The 25,048-nt window shown below is 47.5% G+C and overlaps 1 protein-coding gene across 1 annotated transcript in view; it reads left to right on the plus strand.

The window, feature by feature from the left end:
* The window catches only part of KIAA2012 (KIAA2012 ortholog), a 121,792-nt gene that overhangs the window by 51,828 nt on the left and 44,916 nt on the right, over positions 1-25,048 (plus strand). Inside the window, exons 11-13 of the mRNA XM_040984387.1 lie at positions 5,060-5,128; positions 10,719-10,795; positions 24,645-24,782. Coding sequence (XP_040840321.1) covers positions 5,060-5,128; positions 10,719-10,795; positions 24,645-24,782 — 284 coding nt within the window. The remainder of the gene's footprint in view (positions 1-5,059; positions 5,129-10,718; positions 10,796-24,644; positions 24,783-25,048) is intronic.

A 25,048-nucleotide genomic window follows, 5' to 3' on the forward strand; every position in this document is an offset into this window, starting at 1 on the left:
TGAATAGACCAGGTATTTTACCTGGATTGTTTTCTGTTTTCTTGTCAAAGATTAGGTGAGTATACATGTGTGGATTTCCTTCTGGTGTTTCTATTCTGTTCCACTGATCTTCTTCTCTGTTTCTGTGCCAGTACCAGACTGTTTTGATAACCACTGCTCTGTAGTATTTCTGGAGGTCTGAAATTGTGATTCCTCCAGATTGATTTATATTCTTCAGGATGCCTTTGGCTATTCATGGTCTTTTGTGATTCCAGATGAACTTTTGTATTATCTTTTCTATTTCTGAAAAGAATGTTGTTGGGATTTTGATTGGGATTGCATTGAATCTGTGTATTACTTTTGGTAATAAGGTCATTTTGATGATATTGATTCCTGCAATCCAGGAACATGGTAATTTTCTCCATTTTTCAAGGTCTTCTTCTATTTCCTTTTTAAATGTTTTATAGTCTTCCACATATTTAGTTAGCTTAAGTCCTAGGTATTTAAGATTCTTCTCCTCTGTTTTAAAGAGGACTATACTTACAACTTCTTTCTCATCCATGGAATTATTTGTATACACTAGTGCCATCGACTTGTATTCATTAATTTTGTATCCTGCTACCCTGCCAAAGTCTCTTATGAATTCCAGTAGTCTCTTGACTGAGTCTTTTGGTTCTCCTACATAGAGACTCATGTTGCCTGCAAATAGAGATAATTTCATTTCCTCTTTTCCAAAATAAATAAATAAATAAATCTTTTTTAAAAAGGATATCACTGGAGCTGAAAGAAAAAAGGTTCTCGACAAGTGTGCTTAAGTACTTCAACACAAAGTACTGAACACCTACCATGTACTAGGACATGAAAGGATATTTTTGGGGCAGCAGAGACTCGGGCACTGTGATACGTGTGTCATCCCATTCCATCATCCCAATAACCTTACGGAGGATTTTCATTCTCATGTCATAGGTGAGGAAGTTGAAACACAGGCAATTAACCTACCTGATAAGGGCAAGGGTAAGATCTTGGTCCCAGGCCTGTCTATTCTCCTTACCCTAATTCCGAAGGCTCACATTAGGCCTTGTGACATCTGCCCTCAGGGATCTCAGACAGTTCTAGTGAAGGGTTGTGTCAGTCAGCTTTTCATTACTGCAACAAAATGACCGAGATAAAGTATTTATGAAATAAAGAGACGTTTATGGAACTCCTAGTTTTAGAGTTGGAGTCTGCAAGGCCTGGAGCAGGCTTTGGCTCTGGGCAGGGGCCCATGCAGACAGAACAGGTACACAAGAAAGATCCCAAGGTCAGCTGGGTGGCTCAGAGACTGGACCCAGATTCAGCTTCTGTAACAACCCTCTCAAAATATCCATCTCCAGAGGGCATGTCCGGAAGAATGAAAGGACCACACAGGCCCCACCTCCCAAAGGTTCTACCCCAGGGATGTTCAAGATTCAAACTTGTATCCAAATTGTAGAACTACCAGGCTGTAAGAAATGAGTGCACAGCCAAGACCTAAGCAACATAGCTCAGGGCATTCAGTGAATGAAGGAAGGAATGATTAACTCCAGTCCTGGAGACTAGAAAGGATTTTTGCAAATGAATCTTGATTTGTACTGACCTTTGAGACTTCAGTAGATATGGATCAAGAGGGAAGGGGAGGGAGAAGCATGCAGCTGAGGGACCTGCAAGAACAAAGACAAAGAGGTAGGAAAGTGGAGCATGTGGGAAACAAGCAGTAGCCCAGTGTGAATGAGTAAGAAAAGAGCCTCATAGGGGCAACTGGGCCCAAAAGGCAGGTCAGGGCCTGACCAGAGACTGCCTTGTGTGCCAGTGGAGAACCAATATGATGCTTTTTAGACAACAAGGGATGACATGTTTGAGGAGAAATGTCACACAGCCCAGTGTCCAAGCAAGAGGAATGGCGGAGAATTCTGGCCACAGCAAAATCACCCAAACAACAGCTGATGAAGCCCTGAATGGAAGGCAGTGGGCAAAAGGGAAGGTCCCCAGAGCTGCTAACTTGAAACAGGCTTTCAACCATGTTCCTGGAATCCCAGCAACCAGTGGCCGCCCTGCTGGTGTTCACCACACACCACTGGCTTCTGCTCCTATCTTTGATCTTCTACTCAGGGTCCCTTTATTCCCTTTTTACTTTCAGTTAAGCAGATTACTTTGGGGGAAGGGATTTGTGTGTTGTCATTAAGATAAAACAATTAAGGTCCAGGAGTCCACATGTCCCTCAGAGAAACACCCATGGCCCATGGCTCCGGGGGCCTCAACTCTTTTTTTTTTTTTTAATATTTGTTTATTTTTATCTACTTGAAAAAGGCAAAGAGGGAAAAAGATTTTTCTACTTGCTGGTTTATTCCATAAATGCCTGCAAAAGCCAAGGCTGGGCAAGGTCAAAGCCAGGAGGTCAGAACCCCATCCGAGTTACCCACATGGATGGCAGGGTCCTTGAATACTTGGACCATTATCTGCTGCCTCCTAAGATGTGTGAACAGGAAGCTGAGTCAGAAACAGAGGAGCTGGGACTCAAAGCAGGCACCTTGACATGAAATGCAAGCATCTCAAATGATAACCTCACCCCACTATGCCATGCACACCCACCCTCAAGCTCAAATCTCCACCAGTACCCCCCAAAATAAAAAAAATGAAACTGCAGTGTCCTGGGCCTCTTGGCTGGTAGCTGCCATGTGGTTGTTCTCTGGCTTGTGTGCAGTAGGGCGGTGGCTGAACTTCCAAGCAGACAACTGTGGCCAATCATGGCAGTGCTGAGGCAGATCTGACAGCAGCTTTCTCGGGAGTTGTGAGGCAGTGATGGAAAGTGTTTGTCTAACCCTCCTATCCCCTCTCGCCCAACACACACACAGGGTTCTCTTTCATGACTGTTTGAGCCTCGCTTTTCCCTTTCAACCACCGACCACTCAATTCTTTGAGGGAAAATTAACATTCATTATGCAATTTATCTCTCTCCTTTTAATCCAGAGTGTCTGTCTCCAAGGTCCCTACTCAATAATTAATGTTTGTTCTCATTTTCCATTCTCCAGAGCATCTATTCTTGAACTGTAGGGTCAACAATTAACACGAATTATGGCTTTTCCTCTCTCCAGTGTTGGCTCTCAGAATCCCAGGTTGCCGGCTCAGCCTGGTACTGTCGGGTACATGTGGGCACCTGTGTGCATGCCGAGACAGGAGCGTACCAAGAGGCAGGCCTTCCTAAGTCCCACAGCAGCCAGGAAGATTCAGGAAATTCAAACATCCTTTTTTGGCAACCTCTCTAGTATATTTGTTTTCACTATTGAGATGTGTAGGCAAAAACAAATACATCAGCTTGGAAAAAGAGTCTGGAAGTTCCCTGAATCTTTTTGGCTCTGAGCTTTATTTTGCATTTTCTGTGATTTTGTCTCTATTACTACCTGCTTAATACTCTCTTCCCCCCTCCCCAAATTTTCCTTCAAAAACTGCTCTTCCAGGACAGGGGTTATGGCCGTGTGGGGTTAAATTGCCACTTGGGGTGCCCATATAACATATCAGACTGCCTGGGTTCAAGTCCTTCCTCCATTTCCAATCCAGCTTCCACCTACTATACATCTTAAGAGGCAAGAGATGATGGTCCTAAGTGCTTGGGTCCCTGCCCCCCACATACGAGACCCAGCTGGAGTCCCTGACTCCTGGCTTCAGGCTGACCCAGTCCTAGCTAATGTATACCTATGGAGAGTGAAGCAGCAGATACAAGAGCTCCATGTGTCTCTGTCTCTCTGCCTTCTCAAAATGTTTTTGAAAATGCTCTTCCGGTGGAGCACACTCAATGGACTTCTTAGCAAGTGCACCTCCCTTACCTGTCTCTCTCAGGTCTGTCATCCTCACTCTCTTTAGCGTTGCTTCAAGTCACATTCACTATGATTGACTAGGACAGTGAGGAGAACACTTCTCACCCTGGGTGACTCGAACAAATCACATACACACACATACACAGAGTCGGGGCTGTAAAAATGTCTTGTAGCTGGAATTCGATGAGGTTCCTCCTGAGTCCCCTGGCCCAGTCCCCGCTGGAGCCGGGGCTCCTATGCCATCTGTCCCTCTTGCCCCCACAATGGCTGCAGACTCCAAGGCCCCACACACCACACATCTGCTGCTGTACAGATCTGGGCACCTCCTCACAGCTTGGCTCAAACATTAACTGTTTCATGCTCTTGCTCTGTCAGAAGTTCCCCTGGCAGGATTTTCTGGCCCTGCCCTGTTTCACCTTTAAATATCATTCATAGAAACATTATTTCCCTGAGTGCGTTTTGAAATCCTGCATCAGCCCTCCCTCCATAATGATGCTAAAGGATTTTGAAACCATCCAGCTTGCTATCAGGCTTAAGCAAGCAGGCATCTACCTTGAAGCCGGAGATGGATGACAGCCCACTGTCTTGGGAAAAGAAGGAAAGAAGTGGTTTTTCAAAAGATGGTTTCACCTTATCATTATAATTATTATTTATAAAATGAGTAGATTTCACACTTTCCTAGAGCCAGATTTACAAGCATGGGGATTCCTCCCTCCCCAGCCCACCTCCTCCTTCCCTGTTTCTGCCCTCCACCATTATTTTTTCCAAATTACTATAATAGCATATTCATTTGCTTCACATAAATAAACTTAACTTTGTAGTATATAAAGACTCCATGACATACAAGCAGAGAAAGAAGAAAATTATATAAATAAAGCAAAATAGAAATGGGAATCCTGCTATTACGAGTGTAGGGGCTGTGTACAGCATTTAATTCCCAGTAAGCTAATCTCACTCACAGGGATTATATTTTTGTGCTCTGTGTATGAGTTGTTATAGCTCCGAGAGGATATATGATATTTGCCTTTTGAAGACTGACATGTTTCACCAAGCATAATGGTTTCCAACTGGGTCCATTCTATTGCAAACTGTTAAGATTTCATTCTTTTCCATGGTCGATAGGATTCCAGAGTGTAATTTATAGCACGTTTTCTTTATCCAATCATCAGTTGACCAGCATCTGGGTTCGTTCCATAGCATAATTACTGGGTTTCACATCTTTGAATTAAGTTTTCCATTTTGCTTTTCAGCCCGTGAATCTGTCAGCTCAAGTATCAACCATACAGAGCAAGGATTTAGTATTCAGTCATTCCTGAAAGGTAAGCTTTTCTCTTAGAAAAATTGCCTCTACTTATTGTCATTTGACTTGCAAGTGTGTTATTTCACATCTAGTTCCTCCTCTGGGCTTCCCAGATGGGTACAAGAACCCAAGGACTTAAACTGTTTTCCTCTGCCTTCCTAGGCCATTTTCAGGAACCTGAATTGGAATTGGATTCACCAAGACTCTATCCAGTGCCCATATGGGATGCTAGTGCTTCAGGCGGAGACCCAGCATGCTATGCCATAGCACTACCCTCCACCCTGTTTGTTTGGATATAACATTGCTCGGAACATGCCTGATGTTCCCAAAATGAAGTACAAAGAGCAGTCTAAGATATCTGTCAGGGCAAATGCTTGGTGCAGTGCTTAAGACGCTAGCTGGGAAGTCTGCATCCCATCTCAGAGTGCTTGGGTTCAAGTCCCAACTCTGCTCAACTCCAGCTTCCTGCTGATGCACACTTTGTGAGGCAGCAGATAAAGGCTCAAACAGCCACTTGTCTGGGAGACCTGAATTGAGTTCCCAGTACCTGGCTTTGGCCTGACTTAGCCCTGGCTACATTGAGCAGGAGACAGCTAGCTCTCTCTGTCTCTGCCTTTCAAATAAACAAAAACAAGTAAATTTTTTAAAACATCTATTCATTAGAATAACCTGTATGGCTCTTTACAAGTATTTGGTTTTTTTGTTGGCCACTTGGCTTTAATGAATGCTTACATAAAAAATGACATCTAAATTTAAAAATAAAAAGCTATTTAGGGCCTGACATGGTAGCCTAGCGGCTAAAGTTCTCTCATGTTGCACATGCTGGGATCTCATATGGGCACTGGTTCTGATCCCTGTGGCCTCACTTCCCATCCAGCTCCCTGCTTTTAGTCTGAGAAAGCAGTCAAGGACGGCCCAAAGCCTCGGGACCCTGCACCCGCATATGAGACCTGGAAGAAGCTTCTGGCTCCTGGCTTCAGATCAGCTCAGCCCCAGCTGTTGTAGCCACTTGGGGAGTGAATCAGAAGGTGGAAGATCTTCCTCTCTGTCTCTCCTCCTTTCTGTGTATCTGACTTTCCAATAAAAAAAAATTACCTAAGAAGTCAGACACACATATCAATTGTCATTTTACAAAAGCATGAGGGAAAAAAAAGAACATTTTAAACAGCCCTAGAAAGCAAGTCAGCCACTAGAGTCAAAGAAGGAAGTAAGAGAAAGTGGCCTACCAAGTTGATGATTCTATGCCCACAAAGTTTTATGAATTGCTCTTCCTTTTTTTTTAGAGTCTCATTAAGAAGCTCAGGAACTCCCTTCTTTTCATTACCCTCAGTTTCATGGTAGTCACAAACCCAAGGAGTCTTCAAATGCTCAGGATGCGTCCTCCCCAAGGGCCCAGGATTGACGGCTCACTAGTTGCACCTTGTGTGTGGTGTGTGAGGGGTTGGGCATCCCACAGTGAAACATTTTAGACAAACCTGGATTTGTTGGAGGGGCAGAGGAAGTTGTATGTCACTGCCATCTCTCAATCTAGAATTAGCTTTGCAAGATTAATTTTTCTCCAAATGATCAAAAATGTAATTCAATAATCAGCAATTCATCGATGTGATTTTCCAAATCAACCGTCTAGATGTTTGTGTTATCTTCTCATTAAAAACCATAAAGAAGTTCGGGCCGGGCGCAATAACATAATGGTTAAGGTCCTCGCCTTGAATGCACCAGGATCCCATATGGGCGCCAATTCTAATCCCGGCAGCTCCATTTCCCATCCAGCTCCCTGCTTGCAGCCTAGGAAAGCAGTCGAGAATGGCCCAAAGCTTTGAGACCCTGCACCCGCATGGGAGACCCAGAAGGAAGTTCCTGGCTCCTGGCTTCAGATCAGTGCAGCACTGGCCATTGCGGCCACTTGGGGAGTGAATCATCGGACGGAAGATCTTCCTCTCTGTCTCTCCTCCTCTCTGTACATCTGCCTTTCCAATAAAATAAATATTAAAAGAAAAAAAAAACCATAAAGAAGTTTGAGATGTTTAATAGAGATTTTTCATCCTTCTACTTTCTCTGACTTCTTCCACATGTCTGCCTGTGGTGTGGGCTGTTAGAGGCCTGTGTTCACTTGAAAGTCAGTAACTAAGAACATTATTTTCCAGAAATTGAGACCACTCTGTGACTCAAGTTGTATACCTTTGGTCCTTTTTTTTTTTTTTTTTTTTTTACTAAATAAGAGTGTCTACTCTCACCTTTATAGTATCGGTTTGTTTTCTTTTGAGAGATAGGGAGACAGACAAACTCCCCCCTGTAAGCAGTTTTATTGCCCAAATTTCTAGGACTAGCCCAAAGCCGAAGCCAGGAACAGGAATGCAATCCTGGTCTCCCACATGGTGGCAGGAACCTGATTCTATGAGCCAACACCACTGCCTCCCAGCGTGTGCACTGGTGGAAACTTAAGGCCGGAGCTGGAGCCAGGAACCAGAACAAGTTACAGCCGAGCCCTCAGCCTCCTCCCTCGATCCTTGATCCTATTGTGAATTTTAATTGACGGCTTCTCAGGCAATTGATATATGTATATATATATATATATTTTGCCTCCCAACAAAACAAATTCTGGCATTTAGCTTGGCTTCCATCTGGGGCTTGGTGAACAGCCATGCACCTTCAGACCTCTCCATAAAAAGTCATTTATAACTTGGGAGAGGAGTTGGTGTTCCCAAGGCTCAAGCCAGACCCCTGAGACCAAGCTAGCCTTGGTCTGAAAAAACTATTATTTCAAACTAGAAGACAAACAATGCCTTTGCCTTTACTAGGCATTTCCTTATTTAAATTCAGATTGACTCATACTTTCTACAACTGTCCACAAGGCTCCTTAATTGGCGCTCCCAGTGATATGTGTGTAACCTGGAGATTTTCTCAGGTCTCTAGCAACTGTTTGATATGCTGTCTCACTCTCATACTCATCCAGGAAGATTTAAAGGGAAAATATGTAGCATAAACAGGGTCTTAAATCTTGTCCCAAGAATTTGCTAATGACAGTACCGGAGGCCATCTGGGGTCTCTGTCATCTGCATTAAACAAACAGAATCAAAATTTATTAGAACCCTACACACACTCTATAGGTCAGAGGTGTCTTGAGTCACATCATATAAAATAAAGTATTTTTAGATATTCTTAAGAAAAGGTCAGCAGGACTAGAATTATCCTTTTATAGCTAAGCTTGTAGTGGAAAGAATTTTTTGGTAACAATCTGACATTTGAATTTGTATTTTCCATTTGTGACCCCACGCACAAAACTATGGAGGTACCCGGGCTCACATGTAAGGCCTTTGCATATAGGCGTCTGTGCCAAGCTATGAGAAGGCTTCCTGAGAATGGTCTGGCAGCAGACGTGTCCCCTATCTCCTACCCTAGTGATGGACCATCAAAGGAGGTGCCACTCAGAAATGGCATATGTGACAAAGACCCTAAAGAGGTTGATTTCAAGGAGCTTTCCCAGTGTAACCAAGTTGGCCATCTGGAGCCTCCTGACCTGCTGTTCTTTCCCAAGAGCTGACATGCTCAGGTGGCCCACCTGGCCTGATAGGTAACTTTCTGGAGTCAGATTATCTGACATCAAATGAGACCCCCAGAGTATCCATTGCCAGGAGACTTAAGTGTTCTGGGACAATAAAAATAATAGAACTGTGTTTCCGATGTCCTTAAAACAAGGCACAGTAGCAGCTTGGGAATTAGTTCACACTGATTGAAGTGGAAGGAAGCTGAAGGGGCTATATTCCACCCTAGAATCCAATGCTTTTTAAGTAGTGAGTGTTTGGTGAGGCATCCCATGATGTGGAGGAGGCAGGAGAGGTTTAGGATGAGGCACCATCAAGGAAAGGGTCATCTCTGAAACGGCCTGGTTATCTGGTGGGAGTGCTATCTCCTTGCTAAAAGCCTGCGGTTAGATGAATGCCGGCATTTGAAAATCTGCTCAGGCCGGCCGGTGGGCCGCCGGGGAAGGAATGCATTTTCTGTTTATCTCTCCCATGGCATAAGCGTTCATCACAGGCCATGAGCTTCTCGCTTCGGGCCTGAGTTGAACAGTGTGTGCTCTGTGGCTGAGCACACCCTGACTCCTGAACAATGAGCATGAGCTGGGCCCTGCATTCACAGCCCTTTGTCTGGGAGGGTTGATAGCGTAGTCAGTTTCTTTGACCTGATAACGGGTGGATCCTGCCATATTGTTCCAAGAGGAAGTCTGACCACTCCCGTTTGCTTGCGCTCCCAGGAATGCAGTTTGAGTTGTATCTCCTCTTTGACAGCTTGGCCATCAGTACATTCCCAAGGTCTTGACCCAAGAGATGGAGAAGTCCTAAGTGATTTTTCAGTCTCCTATCTAAAAATGGTGTTTATGTTTCCTGAACTCTGGCTGACTGATTCATTCTCCTGGTGTTACAAGCACTTTCCTCCTGCATTAGAATTTATAAGTTTTGTTTCTAAGAGAGCCATGATTCCTTCCAAGCCACAGTGAAGTGAACCACATCACAACACAATTCTGCCGGGCTGGATCTGTCCAGAAGATGGCCTGTGGCCAAACAGCTGTGACATGGCAAGCCCAAGTGAGGCTGTAGAGGAGATGGCAGGATGTGGAGGGGAGTGTATAAGACATCTGGGTCCTGGGTCCTGGCTGGGCATTGTTTCATGATGTGGCATTGAGCCAACAGCATGAACTGTTCTCTGGGCCTCAGGTCAAGAAGACCCAGAGACAGAGGGCATCAGAAGCTCTCACGAGAGCTATTTAGGAGTACCGGTTATGGACAGAACTTTTTTGTTGAACACTGGTTCCCTAGAAGGGACTAAAAGCCTTGTCAGTTGGGGCATGTACCTAGTCAAATCTTAAATTTCCCCTGATAATTTGTTTCCATGGGAAGGGGAGACTGCAGTAAATCCTATCTTCTCAAACCATCAAGTTGGCAGCCTTGGGCTCACCAGGACCTCACCAGGGGTACAGCTCCTGGTGCTAGGTACTCTATGCTGCAACCCTCAGCACAATGGAGCATTCCAGGGGGTGCATGCCAAGCCCACCTCGGGTCTGCGTGGCACATGCCTCATAGCCGGACCCCTGAACCCTGCAAATCCCTCATCCCCTGCACGCCCCGCCCAGCCCCAGCTTGGCCTCGGGCTCTGCTTGGTATTCCTGCCTCTGCTGCTGCCCTCTCCGCTAGCAGGAGAAAGGCAGATCTCTCTATCTGGAAGGTGGCAGGAGTGTTTTGCCACTTCAGTGGAGTACGAACATACAAAATTTATATCTACCAGCATCAGCAGATTTTTTTTCCATCAATATTTCCTTTTTAATTTCAGCTTTATCTGAATTTTAATAGCACAAAGGATTTACTCTGATTTTTTTCAAGACCAACTGAAACCAGAAATATGTCAATCCAAGGAGAAGGTTTGAGTGTGCTACCTGTACCTGTAGAGGTGACAGCTGTCGCGTGGGTCCTTACTGACAGAGGTGTCAGTGTGTGTAGACGCCTTAATGTGCATATACCGGCCATGTAGGTATATGATAGAAATAAAAATCCATGAGACCTAGAGCTGAAGACCTTACTGCATTTTCTCTCTGATTTCTTTTTCCCCCACAGCAGACACTGAATCCAAAAGTAATCTCCACATGACTCTGTCTGAAGCCTCGCCTCTGAGCCCGACAATGGAGATGCAGGTACAGGATCAGCTCTGAAGGAGCCTGAGACTTCAGAATCCAGACTCCTGGGCTCTAGTCCCAGCTTGCTGTGTGACCTCCGTGGGGCTCTGGAGGGAGGCCTCTCTGGGCCTCACCTGCCTAATCAGTAAAATGAGGCAATTAGACGACATCATCACAGTAGTTGTTTTACTCTTGAACTTGGGATATCTGAACTTGACTTAGCGTAGTTTTCTGTTATCCATGGGAGTGTGCTGCAGGCCCTGCAGGGAACGCCTAAAACCATGAAGAATATCTAGATGCCTGTATGCTATGTGTTGTCTGAGACATCCAGACTTCTCACTTATTAAAGAACGCATTTTCTGTCCCCTCTCTGGCATCTCCAAGCTGCCAGCTTCAGGATTCAGGCACTCTGAGGCCACTGTTTAGTAAAATAAGGGTTACTTGACCACAAGCCCTGCGATCCCTTGACAGTGGATCTGATAAATGAGAAAGCCACCAAGTATCCATCGGGCAGGTAGCACACAGGGCAGAGGGATGACTCATGGCCTGAATGGGACCCAACAGGACAGCCTAAGACTTCACCGGGTAACTCAAGATGGCACACAATTTAAAGCACGTCGGTTATCTCTGGAATTTTCCATGGGCAACTGAAATCACAGAAAACAAACTGAAGGCCAACCAGGCTTGACTTTTGCAGGAGTCACATATCAGGTCAGGAAAAAAAAACAAGGCGAAGGTCCTGCCTTCCGTTCCTAATGGGAGAGGAGATTAGCCATCAGGAAAAGAGAGACAAGAATAATCATGAAGAAAGAAAGAAAATGCTTCCCCCGGATGGGTTAGGAATATCTATGAGTGGTTCAAAGGCCTGTGCTCACAAATATTTATAAGTGTGTGACTTCATTGGCAGCTTTGAGCCTGTCTTCAAATTCTCTTTAGAAAGGGCCCTGGGGGAATTCCTAGAGCCGCAGCCAGGGTCTCAGAAAACCTGAGGCGGGCGCAGCCGCTTGGCTCCAGGGACCTCCCAGGTCTCTCCCCTTGTTGCGTGACAGTCTCCAGGCCGCCCTCTCCACTCCTCCTTCAGGCCCAGTTCCCTGCTGCACATCATACTCCGCCTTTCTCCAATTCCCTCCAGCTCATGACTAACGGGAACTTGTTTTTATCCGTGTGCCTGACCTGGGTCCTAAGGTTCCAGCTGGACGCCCACAGTGGGCAGGCCAGGTCCCCTCTGAGGTCAGACACAGACATGAGTTTCCCTCGCTGCTGCTAATGGCACACAGCCCCGCACTGGCACCCAACAGGCATCCCTGCGAGGCTGTGGCAAGCCTGCTGGGCAGGGGTGGGGACCTCTCTGGGCTGAGATGGGCCTAGTTCCCCCCAGAACCCGAGAGTCTGCTCTAGTCCCTGTCGATTTAGTGCCTTCAGAGAGAGGCCTGGCAGGACAGGCAAGGGTAGAGGACACAGAGGTCCCCACAGCCCAGACTCAGCGGGCCAAGCTGGGGGCAGAGCCAGGGGTCTTCCTGGCCTCCCTCGCCCCCTTCCTTGACTTCTCCAGACTAATGGCCCTTTATTAGATTAATCACTGGCCTTGACTTTAACTACTTCCTCAACCTACTCCATGCAAATGACTAATTTCATGTTTACTATAAAGCATCTGGAAGGGATTTAGAAACAGCTCTCCGCCTAGCCAACTTCATTCACTTCCCTGCCTTGATGGGCCACAGGCGAACGCCACAGACTGCTGTCCCGGCCAGCCCCACCCAGCTCCATCCAGCAGCAGGCGAGGGCATGGCATACCGTGGACCTTTGGGGGGACCAGCAGTGGCCACTTCTGCTCCCTCTTTCCTGTAGGGAATCCCCACTCCACATCCCCTGCCTCCTGTCCCCATCTTCAGGGGGTCTGTCTAGCCCTCCTAGGGACTCAGCCCTAGAAAATGCCTTTTTTTTTTTTTCCTTTATCACAGTGCCGGCTGCGAGTAGGTAGGATAAAGGACACCGAGATTGCAAAGGTGCAGGATTTTGATATCGCCATTTTTAAGGAGAAGGCGCAGGCCTAAATACGGAAAGCAGTGTCTAACCGCGGACTTAGCCTAAGACACTGGGTCCCTGCAGTTGCCCAGCGTTGCAGGCCACCTCCGGGTGCCCCCTGCTGGTGGGACTGGAGACTGCGGCCCGGTCTCCTGGCTGCAAGTCTGGAGCCGGCACTCCAGATGCCCAAGCACGAGGGTGGCAGGGTCCCCAGGCAGCCCTTCCACGCCTGACCCAGGGACCCTGGCCGCAAGACCAAGGGAAATCCGGCAGCAGCAACTGAATCAGCAAACTTCCCGGGAGTTGAAAGAGAGGCTGAAGTTGGTAGGGGGAGAAAGGGGCGGGGTGGGTGAGGGGAGGAGGGGGAAGAAAGCTACAAGGGAAATGTGGAGATGAAAAGAGCAATGAAAAAAGAAAAAGGAGACAAGCAGACGTGTTTCAACTCCAAGCTCCCATTTCCTCTTTCAAATGAACTGCCTCCCCACTGTGACCAGAATCAAGTATTTATGAAGGTATTTTTTGCATGTTAATAGCTGCACGCAGAGCGCAGCCAGCTCTAAGTCCTGGAGGTACAGTGCCCTTTCTTTAATGCAGGTCTTCCCAGCTCCTCGCCCAAGGTGCTGTTCTCCCTCGGATTTATTTTTCTTTCTGCCTTGTGGCTCCTCCTCAGGCCTTCCGTTTGATTAAGGGAAATTAGATCCCGGGATGGCTTCTGAGTTGAGTCTTGCTCCTGCTGGGGTCGCTGACACCCACTGCCAGACAAGCTGTTCCTCTTCCAAGGGCTTTTCCGTGTAGAGGCTGCAGGGAAGGGAAGGTGACCAGCCCGTGAATGGCATATTGAAAGTGTCAATGAAAACTCCAGAAGGATACCTGAACATAGCTATGGCCGTGCTGGAGAGAGATGCATTGACTTGTACAGTTACTACCTATACACAGCAAAGGTGACATTCCATTTCAAAATTCAAACGTGCAGACAGTCGGAAAAATAAGCAAATGACATAAGCAATCCATGTCAAAAATAAAATGAAAAAATAAATAGGGAAAAAAGTGTTCCTCCCAAGTAGCGGTTTGCATGCCTACTGAGGCAAACTAAAGATGCTATTTTTGAACTTGAGATTGATGCTTCCTCCCATGCTTTTAAGTGGTAACACCTGGTGGTGCCAAGGTCTGGGTGAAACTAGGACACTTCACACAGTTCTGGCAGATTGTCATTTGGAGCAATCCATTTGCAATGCAACATGGCAGTATGACTCCTGAACAGCATTGAAACGTGGAAACGTCCCCACATCCAATGATTCCATATTTCTGACTTCGAGGATTTATCCTAAGGAAATCATTGAGTAGGGGAGGACTAAATGAAGATGTCCATTACAGCATTATCTATAGTGGAGAAAGATTAGGAAAAGCCTAGCGATCTGACTTTGGAGGAATGCAGCCTTGATGCCAGCACATCCCTCTCCATGAGGGGTTTAATTCAACCAGGAGAAAAGGAGTTATTGGCCATTCTGGAATCTGATGTTAAGGTAATTATTTAACAAAGAGTTCCTTGGTCTCCACTCCTCCGACATTTTGGCCCACGTGTTCTTTGCTCTGGGAAGCTTTCCTCTGTGTTGTAGGAGGTTGAGCAGTATCTTTGGCCCTCCCCAGTTTGATACCATCCCCAGTGTAAACATCAAACATGCTTTTGGACCTTGTTAAATGTACCCTGGGGAACAAACCTTTTAATATTTTAATATTTTAATATTTTAAAAGTGGAAAACAAAGTAAGTCAGTTGTAACTACAGTTATGTAAAAAGAGAGAGAGAGAAAGGAGTTCAGCTGTTCTAACTAGAAATTATGGATGGGTTGGGTTGAGCATTTGCATTTTATTTAGCTTTTCCATTGGTTGCCTATTTTCAAAATTTTCCGTTTGAGAAAAAAGGGTAGCTCCTGAGAGGAGCTGGTTTTAGTTGAAGTCTAGCTTACAAAGATCGGGCAATCACAGCATACCAGCATACAGCAAATATGCAATACACAGGCTCAGCCCAGCCCTAGCATGATGGGTTTTTAAACTGAGTACTGCTAACATTCACTAGGTTTTTATTACGCTGTTGAATCGGGCAGTCAGAATTTGCCTTGTAAGGCTCTCACTGTTTGTTGTTTTTTTTTTTCTCAACATTTTGCTCCTCCTGTTTCTGCCAAGTTTTGAATCTCAGTGTGAAGGTGGCTTTATATCTATGTCAGCCAGGGACCAGAGCAGCCAGAGCCACTGACCTGTAGGAGTGTCAGGCCAAAGAAATGGTCCATAAAAAAAAGAAGTAGTCTAAAAAAAAACACACACACACACACAATCTTCATTAGTTTTTCTAAGGATCTTTCTTTAAAATGAGAAAGGAAGCATCTCACCAGTTTTCACATTATGAGTTTTCTCCCTCTGTTCCAGCTGTTTCCAAGTTAAGGAGAGTCAGCATCCTTTCCCACGTGCTTTATCTTAGGTTCTGTGTGATGGCTTGGTGGAGCAAAGGCCCAAGACTTCCATTAGAATGGAATCATGTCACCTCTTCACACAGCCACTTCTGTCTGATCTTATTCTATCTCATGAGGTCAGGTGTCATAAGTTTGTGACAGTAGAAAGTCATATGCCATCTTATGTTTCCTAAATATGCTCTCTCGTTGGATTTCAAAGAGTAGTCTGCAATTGTACCACACTGGGATTTAGGTTGAATCAGCCTGTGTTTACCCCATCTGTTGCTTGATGGTTTGACAGGTAGTGTTCATATCCCTCTCAGCCTTCCTCCTTCAGGACCACCCCCCCCCAAAAAAAAACCACCTGTAGATACATTAGTTTTGGGTGCAAGTGTACAAAATAAACTTTTGTTTCAATGTCTTAAGTCATACAATCTCTTGCTCCATTTAACTGTTGGGTTATTGTCTAAAAAAACAAGGTACTAGGCTTGGGCAAGCTGTGGACTTACTTATTCTGCCTCGTTCACATTTGTGTCTCTTGTATCCAGTTCCTGGCATGTGGTAGTCATGCAAAAACAGCCAATCAATAAATCTTTGATTGCTGTTACAGTAATGTCCTGGCATGCCCACAATTCTCTAAGTCAGATTATTTCCAGCAACAGCAATGGGGTGAGGGTAGGGGGGTCAGCTGACATTTGACTGACAGCCCCCACAATCTTTTTCTTTTCTTCATATTATTATTTTATTTTGATGATCTTTACATAGGTGATTAGGGCGCAAAGGGTCAAGGGCTACAGGGAAGTGGGTAAGACCGTTGTTTCCACATTCTCTCTTTTTCTTCCTGTATCTGAGGGAAGAGAAGAGATAGAGAAGCCCCTCCAACCTCCCAACCATCCCACGGTCCTCAATGTGGGGCATGCTCCAACGGTCTTGCTCAAGTGGTTTTGATAGTTCAGCAGTTCTAAATTGCTGCCAACCTCGCCATTCCAATTACAATGGAATCTTTCCAGAAAGTACACACGATCCAAGAGTACTTCCAGGTCTTTGTTGTCTTCTGTGTTTCTCTGATGTTACTATAACAGAACATCCGAGGTCTGGTACTTTACAAAGAAAAGAGGCTTAGCTAGCTCATGGTTTAGGAAGTTGAATGTCCAAGATTGGGCAACCTGTTAATTTTGCCCCTGGAGAGGGTCCCATGTCAAATGATAGCCTGATGGGTTCCTGCTGACGGGCTCACAGGGTGAGGCAGAAAGCCAGAGAAGAAGGAGACCCAGACTCAGTCTTTCCTCTTTCCTACCTTTGCTAGCCCAGTGTGAATTCCTTCTGAGTCCCACGAAGCCTGGACTGTTACAGCTTCTGCTGCCTCCCAGCATCACTGTACTAGGCCACACTTCCAGCTCTAAGCCCTCGGGGGATCCAGTTGTACACATTTGCAGTTGTCACTGGCCTTCTTCTTGGAGTTGTTGGTGAATCTTGGAACTAGCATTGGGCCTCAGAGGGGTGCCTGGAAGGATTGCCTGTCTGCCTTTCCCCACCAAAAGTGTTCTTTCCTCCTCACCCCTCCTTTGCATGTCATTTGTAAAGCCAGCTTTTGTTAATACAGCCTCTGGTGCCAGGCAGGTATATGCTACCTCCAGCTCTCCCCTCCTGCTTTTGTTGTAGAATTTGATTTCAACACTCTTCAGCCATCTAAGCAAACCTCATTTTTCAGTTCAACTTTGCCCAGGGAATCACTGTCCATCTCCACACTCCCTAAACGGAGTGGGTGTTGGGCACAGCAGCTGTTACTGGGAGTGCCTGCAGCAGAATGCCTGGGTTCAAGTCCCTAGTCCAACTTCCTGCCAATGTGCCCCCTGGGAAACAGCAGGTGACTCAAGTACTTGGCTTGCTGCTACCCATGTTAGAGACCTGGACCAAGTTCCCGTCCCTGCTTTTGGCCTTGCTCTACCCATGGCTGTTGTGGTTATCTGGGGAGAGAACCAGTGGATGGAAGACTGGTCCTTATCTCTCTCTGTGTCCTTTTCTACCTGTCAGATAAATATTTTTTGAACACTTGAGGAAATAAGTGAAAGAGGTTTATTTTAATTACAAAATCGAGGCTTTTATTTGTTGAATTTTCACATCTATCATGAGACTGCTGAGTGCCAGTGACACACAATCCCAGCCTGTTTCTTTTTAGTTAAGGAAAATATTAAACCTCTATGACATACAGAGGACTTTTTTTAAAAAGTATTTATTTTTATTGGAAAGTCAGATATACAGAGAGAAGGAGAGACAGAAAGATCCGTCCAATGATTCACTCCCCTAGTGGCCACAATGGCCAGATCTGAGCTGATACGAAGCCAGGAGCCAGGAGCTTCTTCTGGGTTTTCCATGTGAGTGCAGGGTCCCAAGGCTTTGGACTATCCTTGACTGCTTTCCCAGGTCACAGGCAGGGAGCTAGATGGGAAGTAGAGCAGCCGGAACAAGAACTGACACCCATATAGGATGTCAGTGCTTACAGGTGGAGGATTAGCCAGTTGAGTCATCATGCCATCCTCTGGAGAGAACTAGTTTTGTAAAGATTTACTTCTTTTTATTTGAAAGGCAGATTTACACAGAGGAGAGATGAGAGAAAGAAGAGAAAGACAGAAATCTTATGTCTGCTAGTTTACTCCCCAAATGGCTACAGTGGCCAGAGCTGGGCCAGTCTGAAGCCAGGAGCCAGGGCTTCTTCTAGGTCTCTCACATGGATGCAGGGACTCAGACACTCAAGCCATCCTTCACTGATTTCCCAAGTCATAAGCAAAGAGCCAAATCAGAAGTGGAGTAGCCAGGAATTGAACTGGCACCCATATGAGATGTTGATACAGCAGACAAAGACTTAGCCTCCTGTGCCACAGCTCTGGCCTCAGAGAATTATGTTGGGGACTCCATGTACTTAACAGAAGCTGTAATATTTATGTCTTTAATATCTGGAGAGTATCTTTTTAAATTATAGTAACAACTGATTTTTTAAGATGTATTTATGTATTTGAAAGAATTACAGCCAGAAAGACTGAGACAGAGATCGAGAGAAAGAGAGAGAGAGGAGGTCTTCAACCTGCTGGTTTACTCCCCAGGTAACTGCAATGGTCAGGGTTGGGCCAGGCTCAGACTAGGAGCCAAGTGCTTCCTCTGGGCCTCCCAGGGGCCCAAGCATGTGGGCCATTTTTTGATAATTTTCCTGGGTGCATGAGCAGGGAGCTGGATCAGTGGAGCAGCCAGGACTGGTGATACCGGCAGCAGCGTTATCAGCTATGCCACAGCACTGGCCCCAGCTGATACTTTTTGAGGTTTACTATGTGCTGGACTTTACATTGTCTTCCTTAACTCTTGTGACATCCTGGGAGGGGCGTGCAGTTACTGTCCCCAACACACAGATGAGAAAACAGGTGTCAAGACCTACAGGGCCCATTCGCTCCAGACCTGTGTGTGCAAAGAGCCCTGGTGACTTGGGAGTCCTGTTAAACTGCATTGAGATTCATTGTCTTCCTTCCTGGCTGGGTGGCCTTCAGCAGCTTGCCTAACCTCTCAGAGCCTCCATTTCCTCTCTGTAAAAGGAACACAATCCTTGCCTCGGGAATGACAAGGATTAGGTGCCACAGCCACAGCACTTGGGAAAATACCAACACGAGGCTTAGCACTTGGCAGCCCCTATCCTGGATAACAATGTTGGTTATCACCTTGTCCTGCTATTGTAGACTTGTGCCTGGAGCATGTGTACAGTCTAAAGGCTCTACCGAGGGAAGAAGGAGATTGAAAAGCAGGAAGGACTGCGAAAACTTTGAGCCCATCTACCAACCTTCTCCCCTTCCCCCCTCCCCAACTCCAAGCTGCCCCCTCCCTGGTCTGGAGCCCTAGCTCTGGTTCATCACTTAGGATTCTGCCTAGTAAAGGTAATTGCTTAAATGGTTCTGCCTGTACCCTGGGGAGCTGAAGGCCTGGGGAAGAAAGGGAGGCAGGGAATATGAGCCAGGTCAAGGGGTCCAGCTGGCCCCACCCCAGGGCACAGCTGCCCATGAGGGGGTAAGAGGGCAGAAGACAGGACGCCTGATAGAGAAGGCAGGGCAGTGAAGGGGGCTTAGCGGGGACAGGAGAGAAAAGGAAAGGACATTTTCTTTTCATCCAGCCCACTGTGGTGCCAGCAGCACTACAAGGCTGATTCAACTCCACTTTCTGGCTAGATTACAGGCTAGATCAACACTGGGGGCCCACCTCGGAATCAAAGCACCACAACGACATTCTCTTCTCATGCAACCAGGAGCTTTCAAATGCCCACTTTACAAGGGAATCGGTTTCCAAGGTGAGCATCCCTTGCCTGTCAGCGCTCAGACTGGAAAAGCCAGGTCAGGCCCAGCACAACAAGGAAGTCTCACACCTTGGGGTTCAGCCTGGGGTCCCTTCCCGTGCCCCTCCCTGAGAACAGCAGGTCGCTGCCTCCCTTGGGGCACAGGAGATCACTCTTGGCTCTGAGTTCCTCCCCAGCTCCTGCTGATCCAGAGAGAACTCCGCTGTGTCCACAAGCCTATAATTAAACGGAGGACTGTATCAGCTAGCAGCATGGCTAAGAACCCCTCCCAGACATGGTCCATGTCCCGTCGCTCACAATCTCCCTAAGGGCAGCAATGACTTGGCCCCATTTTCATGGTAGGGAAGCTGAAGTCCAGAACAATGACTAGCATGGCAAGAGCCACCAAACGCAGTCCCTGGCGCTAGCTAGGACTAGACATTTGCTGCATTGCTTGGCTTAGGCTATTGCATGCCAGCTGCCTTGCTGACCCCTCAGGGGAATGGAAAATCTCCTTCCATAGAGCAGAGGTGTGAAAATGGCTGCTGACCAAACGCTGTCTCCACCCCGCCTAACTAGAGGAGCCTCCTGCTGCACCGCACCCACCTCACCACCACATTACTTTGCAGCTTTAAGAAGTGCGCCAGGGGCCCACAGGGAGTGGCCAGAGAATGGTTGGGGCACCTTCAAGCTGCATGGGGCCCCAGGAGAGCTTGAGGTCCCCTCTGCTCTCTGCAGGGGCTAAGCCGGCAGGTGGGGGGTTAGAGTGGAGACCCTGAGTGTGCCTCATCCCCCTCCCAAGCAGCTTGAGGTGAACAGTGCAGACAGAACCCCCATCCCCACCCCGGCCCACCATCACCCTGCCCTCCTTCAGGCATCCTGACCACAGCAGAACTCCAGGTGCCCTCCAGCCCCACCCCTGCCCCTTTCTGCTGCCCACTTTTGGGTGCCTAGGCTGCCATGGTCAAGAAATAGCAAAATCTGAGAGAGCCAGAGCAGCTTCTTGAGCTGTCTGCCCTTGCCAGGGGCTGAGAGAATCCCAGCCCCACTGCTTCCTGTCCCCACCACACCTCTCTCACTCCCCCACCCCAGCTCCATCCCAACCCCATCCCACACAGGCTGTGCAACTCAATTTCTGAGATCTCTGTCCCTGCTGGAACCCCAAGGGAGATGCAGAAACACTTCTGGCCTAAATGGGGAGCCTGGTTCCCAGAAGGGAAACCTGATTCTTCCCTTTATTTGCTCATAGAGATACACGTCCTGTGTACGCCCATGCAGGGGCTTCAGTGGCAGCCTCCTTCCCGTGTACACTATTGCCCCAAGACTAGCACTAGTCCACTCCTGGCCACAGCAGCCCTCCTTCCCTCAGTGGCCTCCCTGCAGCCCAGCCTGCCCACAGGTTCCCAGGTACTCTTGGCAGCTCGCTCTCCAGCAAAAAGAAGCTGTGAGCTGTGTGGGAGGCACTTGGCTAGCCAGAGTGTTGCCACGGCCTTAATGAGGGACAATAGCTCTTCTTGGAGCCATTAAGCGGCAGCTACAAAGATGGGGAACCCCAATTAGAAAGGAGTGGGAGAAGGAAAGGGGGGAACCTGCAGGATGCCTCCAGCACAGATCTGTATCTTTGGTGGTTCTGTGGGGCCCATGGGTGGGGACCTAGTCTTGAGTTTGGAACCTCATGTGCTTCTTGTGGCGCCAACCCTGGCAATGGCCCTACAGAACACACAAGCTGGGAAAAAGAGGAAAACTGCTGGGGAAATAGGGTTTCTTCCAAGACTGGGGTTTAGCTCTTAGAGTCCAAGCATAAGGAAGGAAAGGGGAAGGTACCCATTTAATCTGAGTGGAAGTCCTCCAAGGTGCTACATTGTGTGTATGTGTTTATGCACAGCTGATAGCTCTCTTTTGATGGCTCAACTAAATCACATGATGTTTACAGCAAGATAATAATCCTGGATTTTCCATGGCTCACTCGGTCAGAGTATAAGATTAGCTCTTGAATTCATTAACAGTTGTCTCCTTTTAAATGTCAGATAACTTTTTAAATGCCAAGCGCTTGCGCAATGCCTTCTGTGCAATCCAAATCAGCTTTACCAAATTAGCTCATTAATCTTTATTGTTTCATTTACTAAAGGGAAAGGCTCCCAGGTGTCTTTAGCAAAGCATAAAAATATTAAAGTATTTACAATACCTTGCAGGTGAAGGGATGAGTTTTGATGCTCTGCTAAACATTTCACCCTTCCATCAGTTTTTTTTTTTTCATCATTCCCACGAAAATCTGCACATAAAAGGAAAAAAAAAAGTATTGGCATCTCTGTTTTCTTCCGGCTTCCTTCTACTTCACCTTGTTTTTCCATCTCTGTCCTCTGCCCACAGAGCCCTGGACTTCTGGCCACTCTCTGTTCTGCTGTGCTAGGTCTCTGCATACCCAGGAGTGTCGGGTGTGGCGGCTCAGCCACTCAGAAAGCAGGAGGGACGCCTCCCAGAGTCAGGGATGAGGTCCAGGAGGCCAGGGCAGAGTCAACCTAGAGGTCAGGCGTTCTGCTTTCCTTTGCAAAGAACCCCTGCCTGGGTTTACCTCCAAGTGAACCGCCCACAGGGACCTGGGCTACACTGATTGCTAAACATAGATCTACCCATGCCTGGCTCCCTCTGGTCATCCAGCCCTCTGTTCCAATGTCACCTCCTCAGACAGACCTTCCCTGACCAGCAACAGGCAGGTCGCCACCACTCCCCACTGCCCTTCACCCTGTCACCACTGCGTTGTCTTTCTGGACTAGCCACTGTCCCAAGTCATCCCGCCTATGTCATTTGTCCAACCCTCACAAGGCCACTCAGTACATCCCAGTGTAACGAGTGAAGAGTCACCATGCCCAAGCCTTCCTTTCCTGGTCTCAGTATTTCTATTCTTATGCCTTTTACCATCACCTCCAATCCTCTCTCTCTCTCTCTGTTTCATGTTTTCTTTCTTCCCCACAACCCCTCCTCCTTTCACTGTCTTTTTTTTTCTAGAACACTTGAGCACAATAAACACAACCAGCACTGTACATTCTCCCAGCTATAGTGCCTTCTCTGAAAACCCCATCCAGCTAGAATTGATGGCCTCCTGGACATCGGGGAGATGAGCCATCCTGGCGAGGGAATTGTTTCACAAAGATTTATAGTTTGAATGGTTTAGAAGGACTGCTCTGAGAGCCCCTCTACTCCCCACTCCTCCATCTGGGCCCACGCCCCAAGCCCGTAAGGAGTTAAAGTAATTCCAGCCAATGCAATGGATCCTGGCTAGGCCTTTTGTTCTTGCAGCCTAACACAAAATCTTCTCCTGGGGATGATGCAGAGATTTCCTTCAAAACAGCATCGTCTGATTGCTGTTATTCTACTCAGTGATTCATGCGTGGTTGCGAAGGCTAGAAAGCTTGGAATACTTTGATTCTCACTTGGACCCAACTAAGCTTTCATTTGGTCTACAAGCAGGGAGGGGCTGCCTCACTCCGACAAGTTTATCAGATATACAGCTGGGATGACCCAATACGGGATATTTATGTGTCCGGAAAAATCCCTAGCCACATTTCGAAACAAAGGAAAAGGGTGTGGATGCTCACTGGAATCATGGCCGCCTGTGGGACCCCCGCCAATGGCTAATGCATCACCAACACTCACAAGTAACAGAAATGTAGCGGAAGGGAGAGCTTCAGGCTGCCTGGAAAGATGGCCAGCTGAGAGCTAGCCTTCCAGAAAACGGGGACGTGGCCAACTACACACCCAGGGTGATTGCAGGGAACATAGCAAATCCAGCATCTTTGGGAAGGAGAAACACACACACCCCACTCCCCTACCATCCTCACCGCGCACCGCCCCGTGAAGGCAGTGACTATGGTGGGGCTCCTGTCTCCGGTGCTCTTCTGTTCTGCAAATGGGTGTCCAGTGTGTGTGTCCTGGCAGTTACTGCCAGGGAGGAGGGTGTGGGAGCAGGAGAGCTGGGCTGCCTGCCTCAACCCAGTGGGAAGGAGAAATGGCTGCTCACCCTCAAGGACCCTTGTGGCAAGGAACAGAAAGCGCTCAGGTCTCTGGGACATCTCAGGGGCCCAGGCAAGCCAGAGCTGAAGGCTGAGGAGGTGCTGAAGGGGAACAGTGTTCCCCACAGAGGAAAGAAAGGAAGGCCTGCCCCTTTGAGCTTCTCTTATGTGCTAATTCTCACCTTCCTTCCCTAGCCAGTGGTTAGGCGTGCATACTGCAAGGGCAGGAGTGTTCACCTCCTGTCAATGTGGACTTCACTATTCTGCCTGGCCAAGCACATGCACCCTGCTCAAGGTGTGCAGTGACTGGCCAAGGCAGGAGAGAGAGTCCAAAGCTGGGCAAAAAGGGCTTGGTGAACCTTGCAAGCCAGCTGGCCTCCTTCCTGAGGGCTTTCAGTAGGAAGGGGACCTGGTCATTTGCATTTTGAAAAGATGCACTCCAAAGAGCAAACCCTTCCCCCTTCTCTGCCCCCCCTCCCCTCCCAAGCTCCTCTGCTAGCCCGTTCTTCCTTCCTATCCACGCCACTCACTCAGTCAATCTTCCTTAAGCACCCCTCACAAGCTCAGCTCAGAACTAGCCCGGAATCTTGCCATACCTTAGCTTCACCCAGGTGGGGCAGTAAGCATGAGGGAGCCATAGAAGCATCCCAGTGATCTCACTGCAAAGGGAGGCTTAGGCAGATATGGGACGTGACCACTGCCACATATGCAATAATGGCTTTAGGCAAATTGCTTAACCTCCTGGAGCCTCCCAGTTTCCTTATCTGTGAAAATGGGGGTAACCATACCAGCCTCCCGGAGTTGTCATGAGGTTTCAAGGAAATCACTCCAACCTGAGACCCTCTCCCCACTTTCCCAGGTATTAATTATTAGCCAATCTCAAATCTTTCCCTCTGGTCCACCCCCCCGACACACACACACACACACACACACTACATCCCGGATGGTACAAATTGGTGCGGTTATTAGCGTTCCAATGGTGAAGAATTGCTTTCTATAAATATTGGGGGCTGCGGGCTGCTCTGGTTGCACCAGGTAGCCTTCCTGTGAAAGTTGAGCTCTCTGCCTGTCTTCACAGGGAGCCCAGCAGTCCTTGGAGGCAGCGGCTCAGAAGACGGGAGAGCCTCAAAGTTGTATAAATAAAGGGCCGATATGTTCAAACAGCAAAGAATTTTCCACGCGCAAGCTGCACATCGACATGACGCCGTTCCTGAAGGTGGTCTCACACTGAGCCGACGAGGGGTTTTATAGACACAGACACAGGAATGCCAGTTAATACACTTCTGCATGGTACAAAAAAAAAAAAAACAGCCTCAGAAGTCCCCCAGAGCTCTGGCTTTATCAGAAGGGACAGAAAATAGGCAGTCTGTAGCACATGAAGAAAGAACAAATTAGGACAGTAATCACAGCCAGCCATCGGGGACAAATCAGTTGGGTGTCTGGTTTGGGTGGCGGGGGGGACATGGAACAGAGAGGAGAAAG

This window comes from Ochotona curzoniae, unplaced genomic scaffold (assembly GCF_017591425.1).
Source record: "Ochotona curzoniae isolate NIBS_2020 unplaced genomic scaffold, NIBS_Ocur_1.0 contig_4148, whole genome shotgun sequence".
NCBI classification, from domain to species: Eukaryota; Metazoa; Chordata; class Mammalia; order Lagomorpha; family Ochotonidae; genus Ochotona; species Ochotona curzoniae.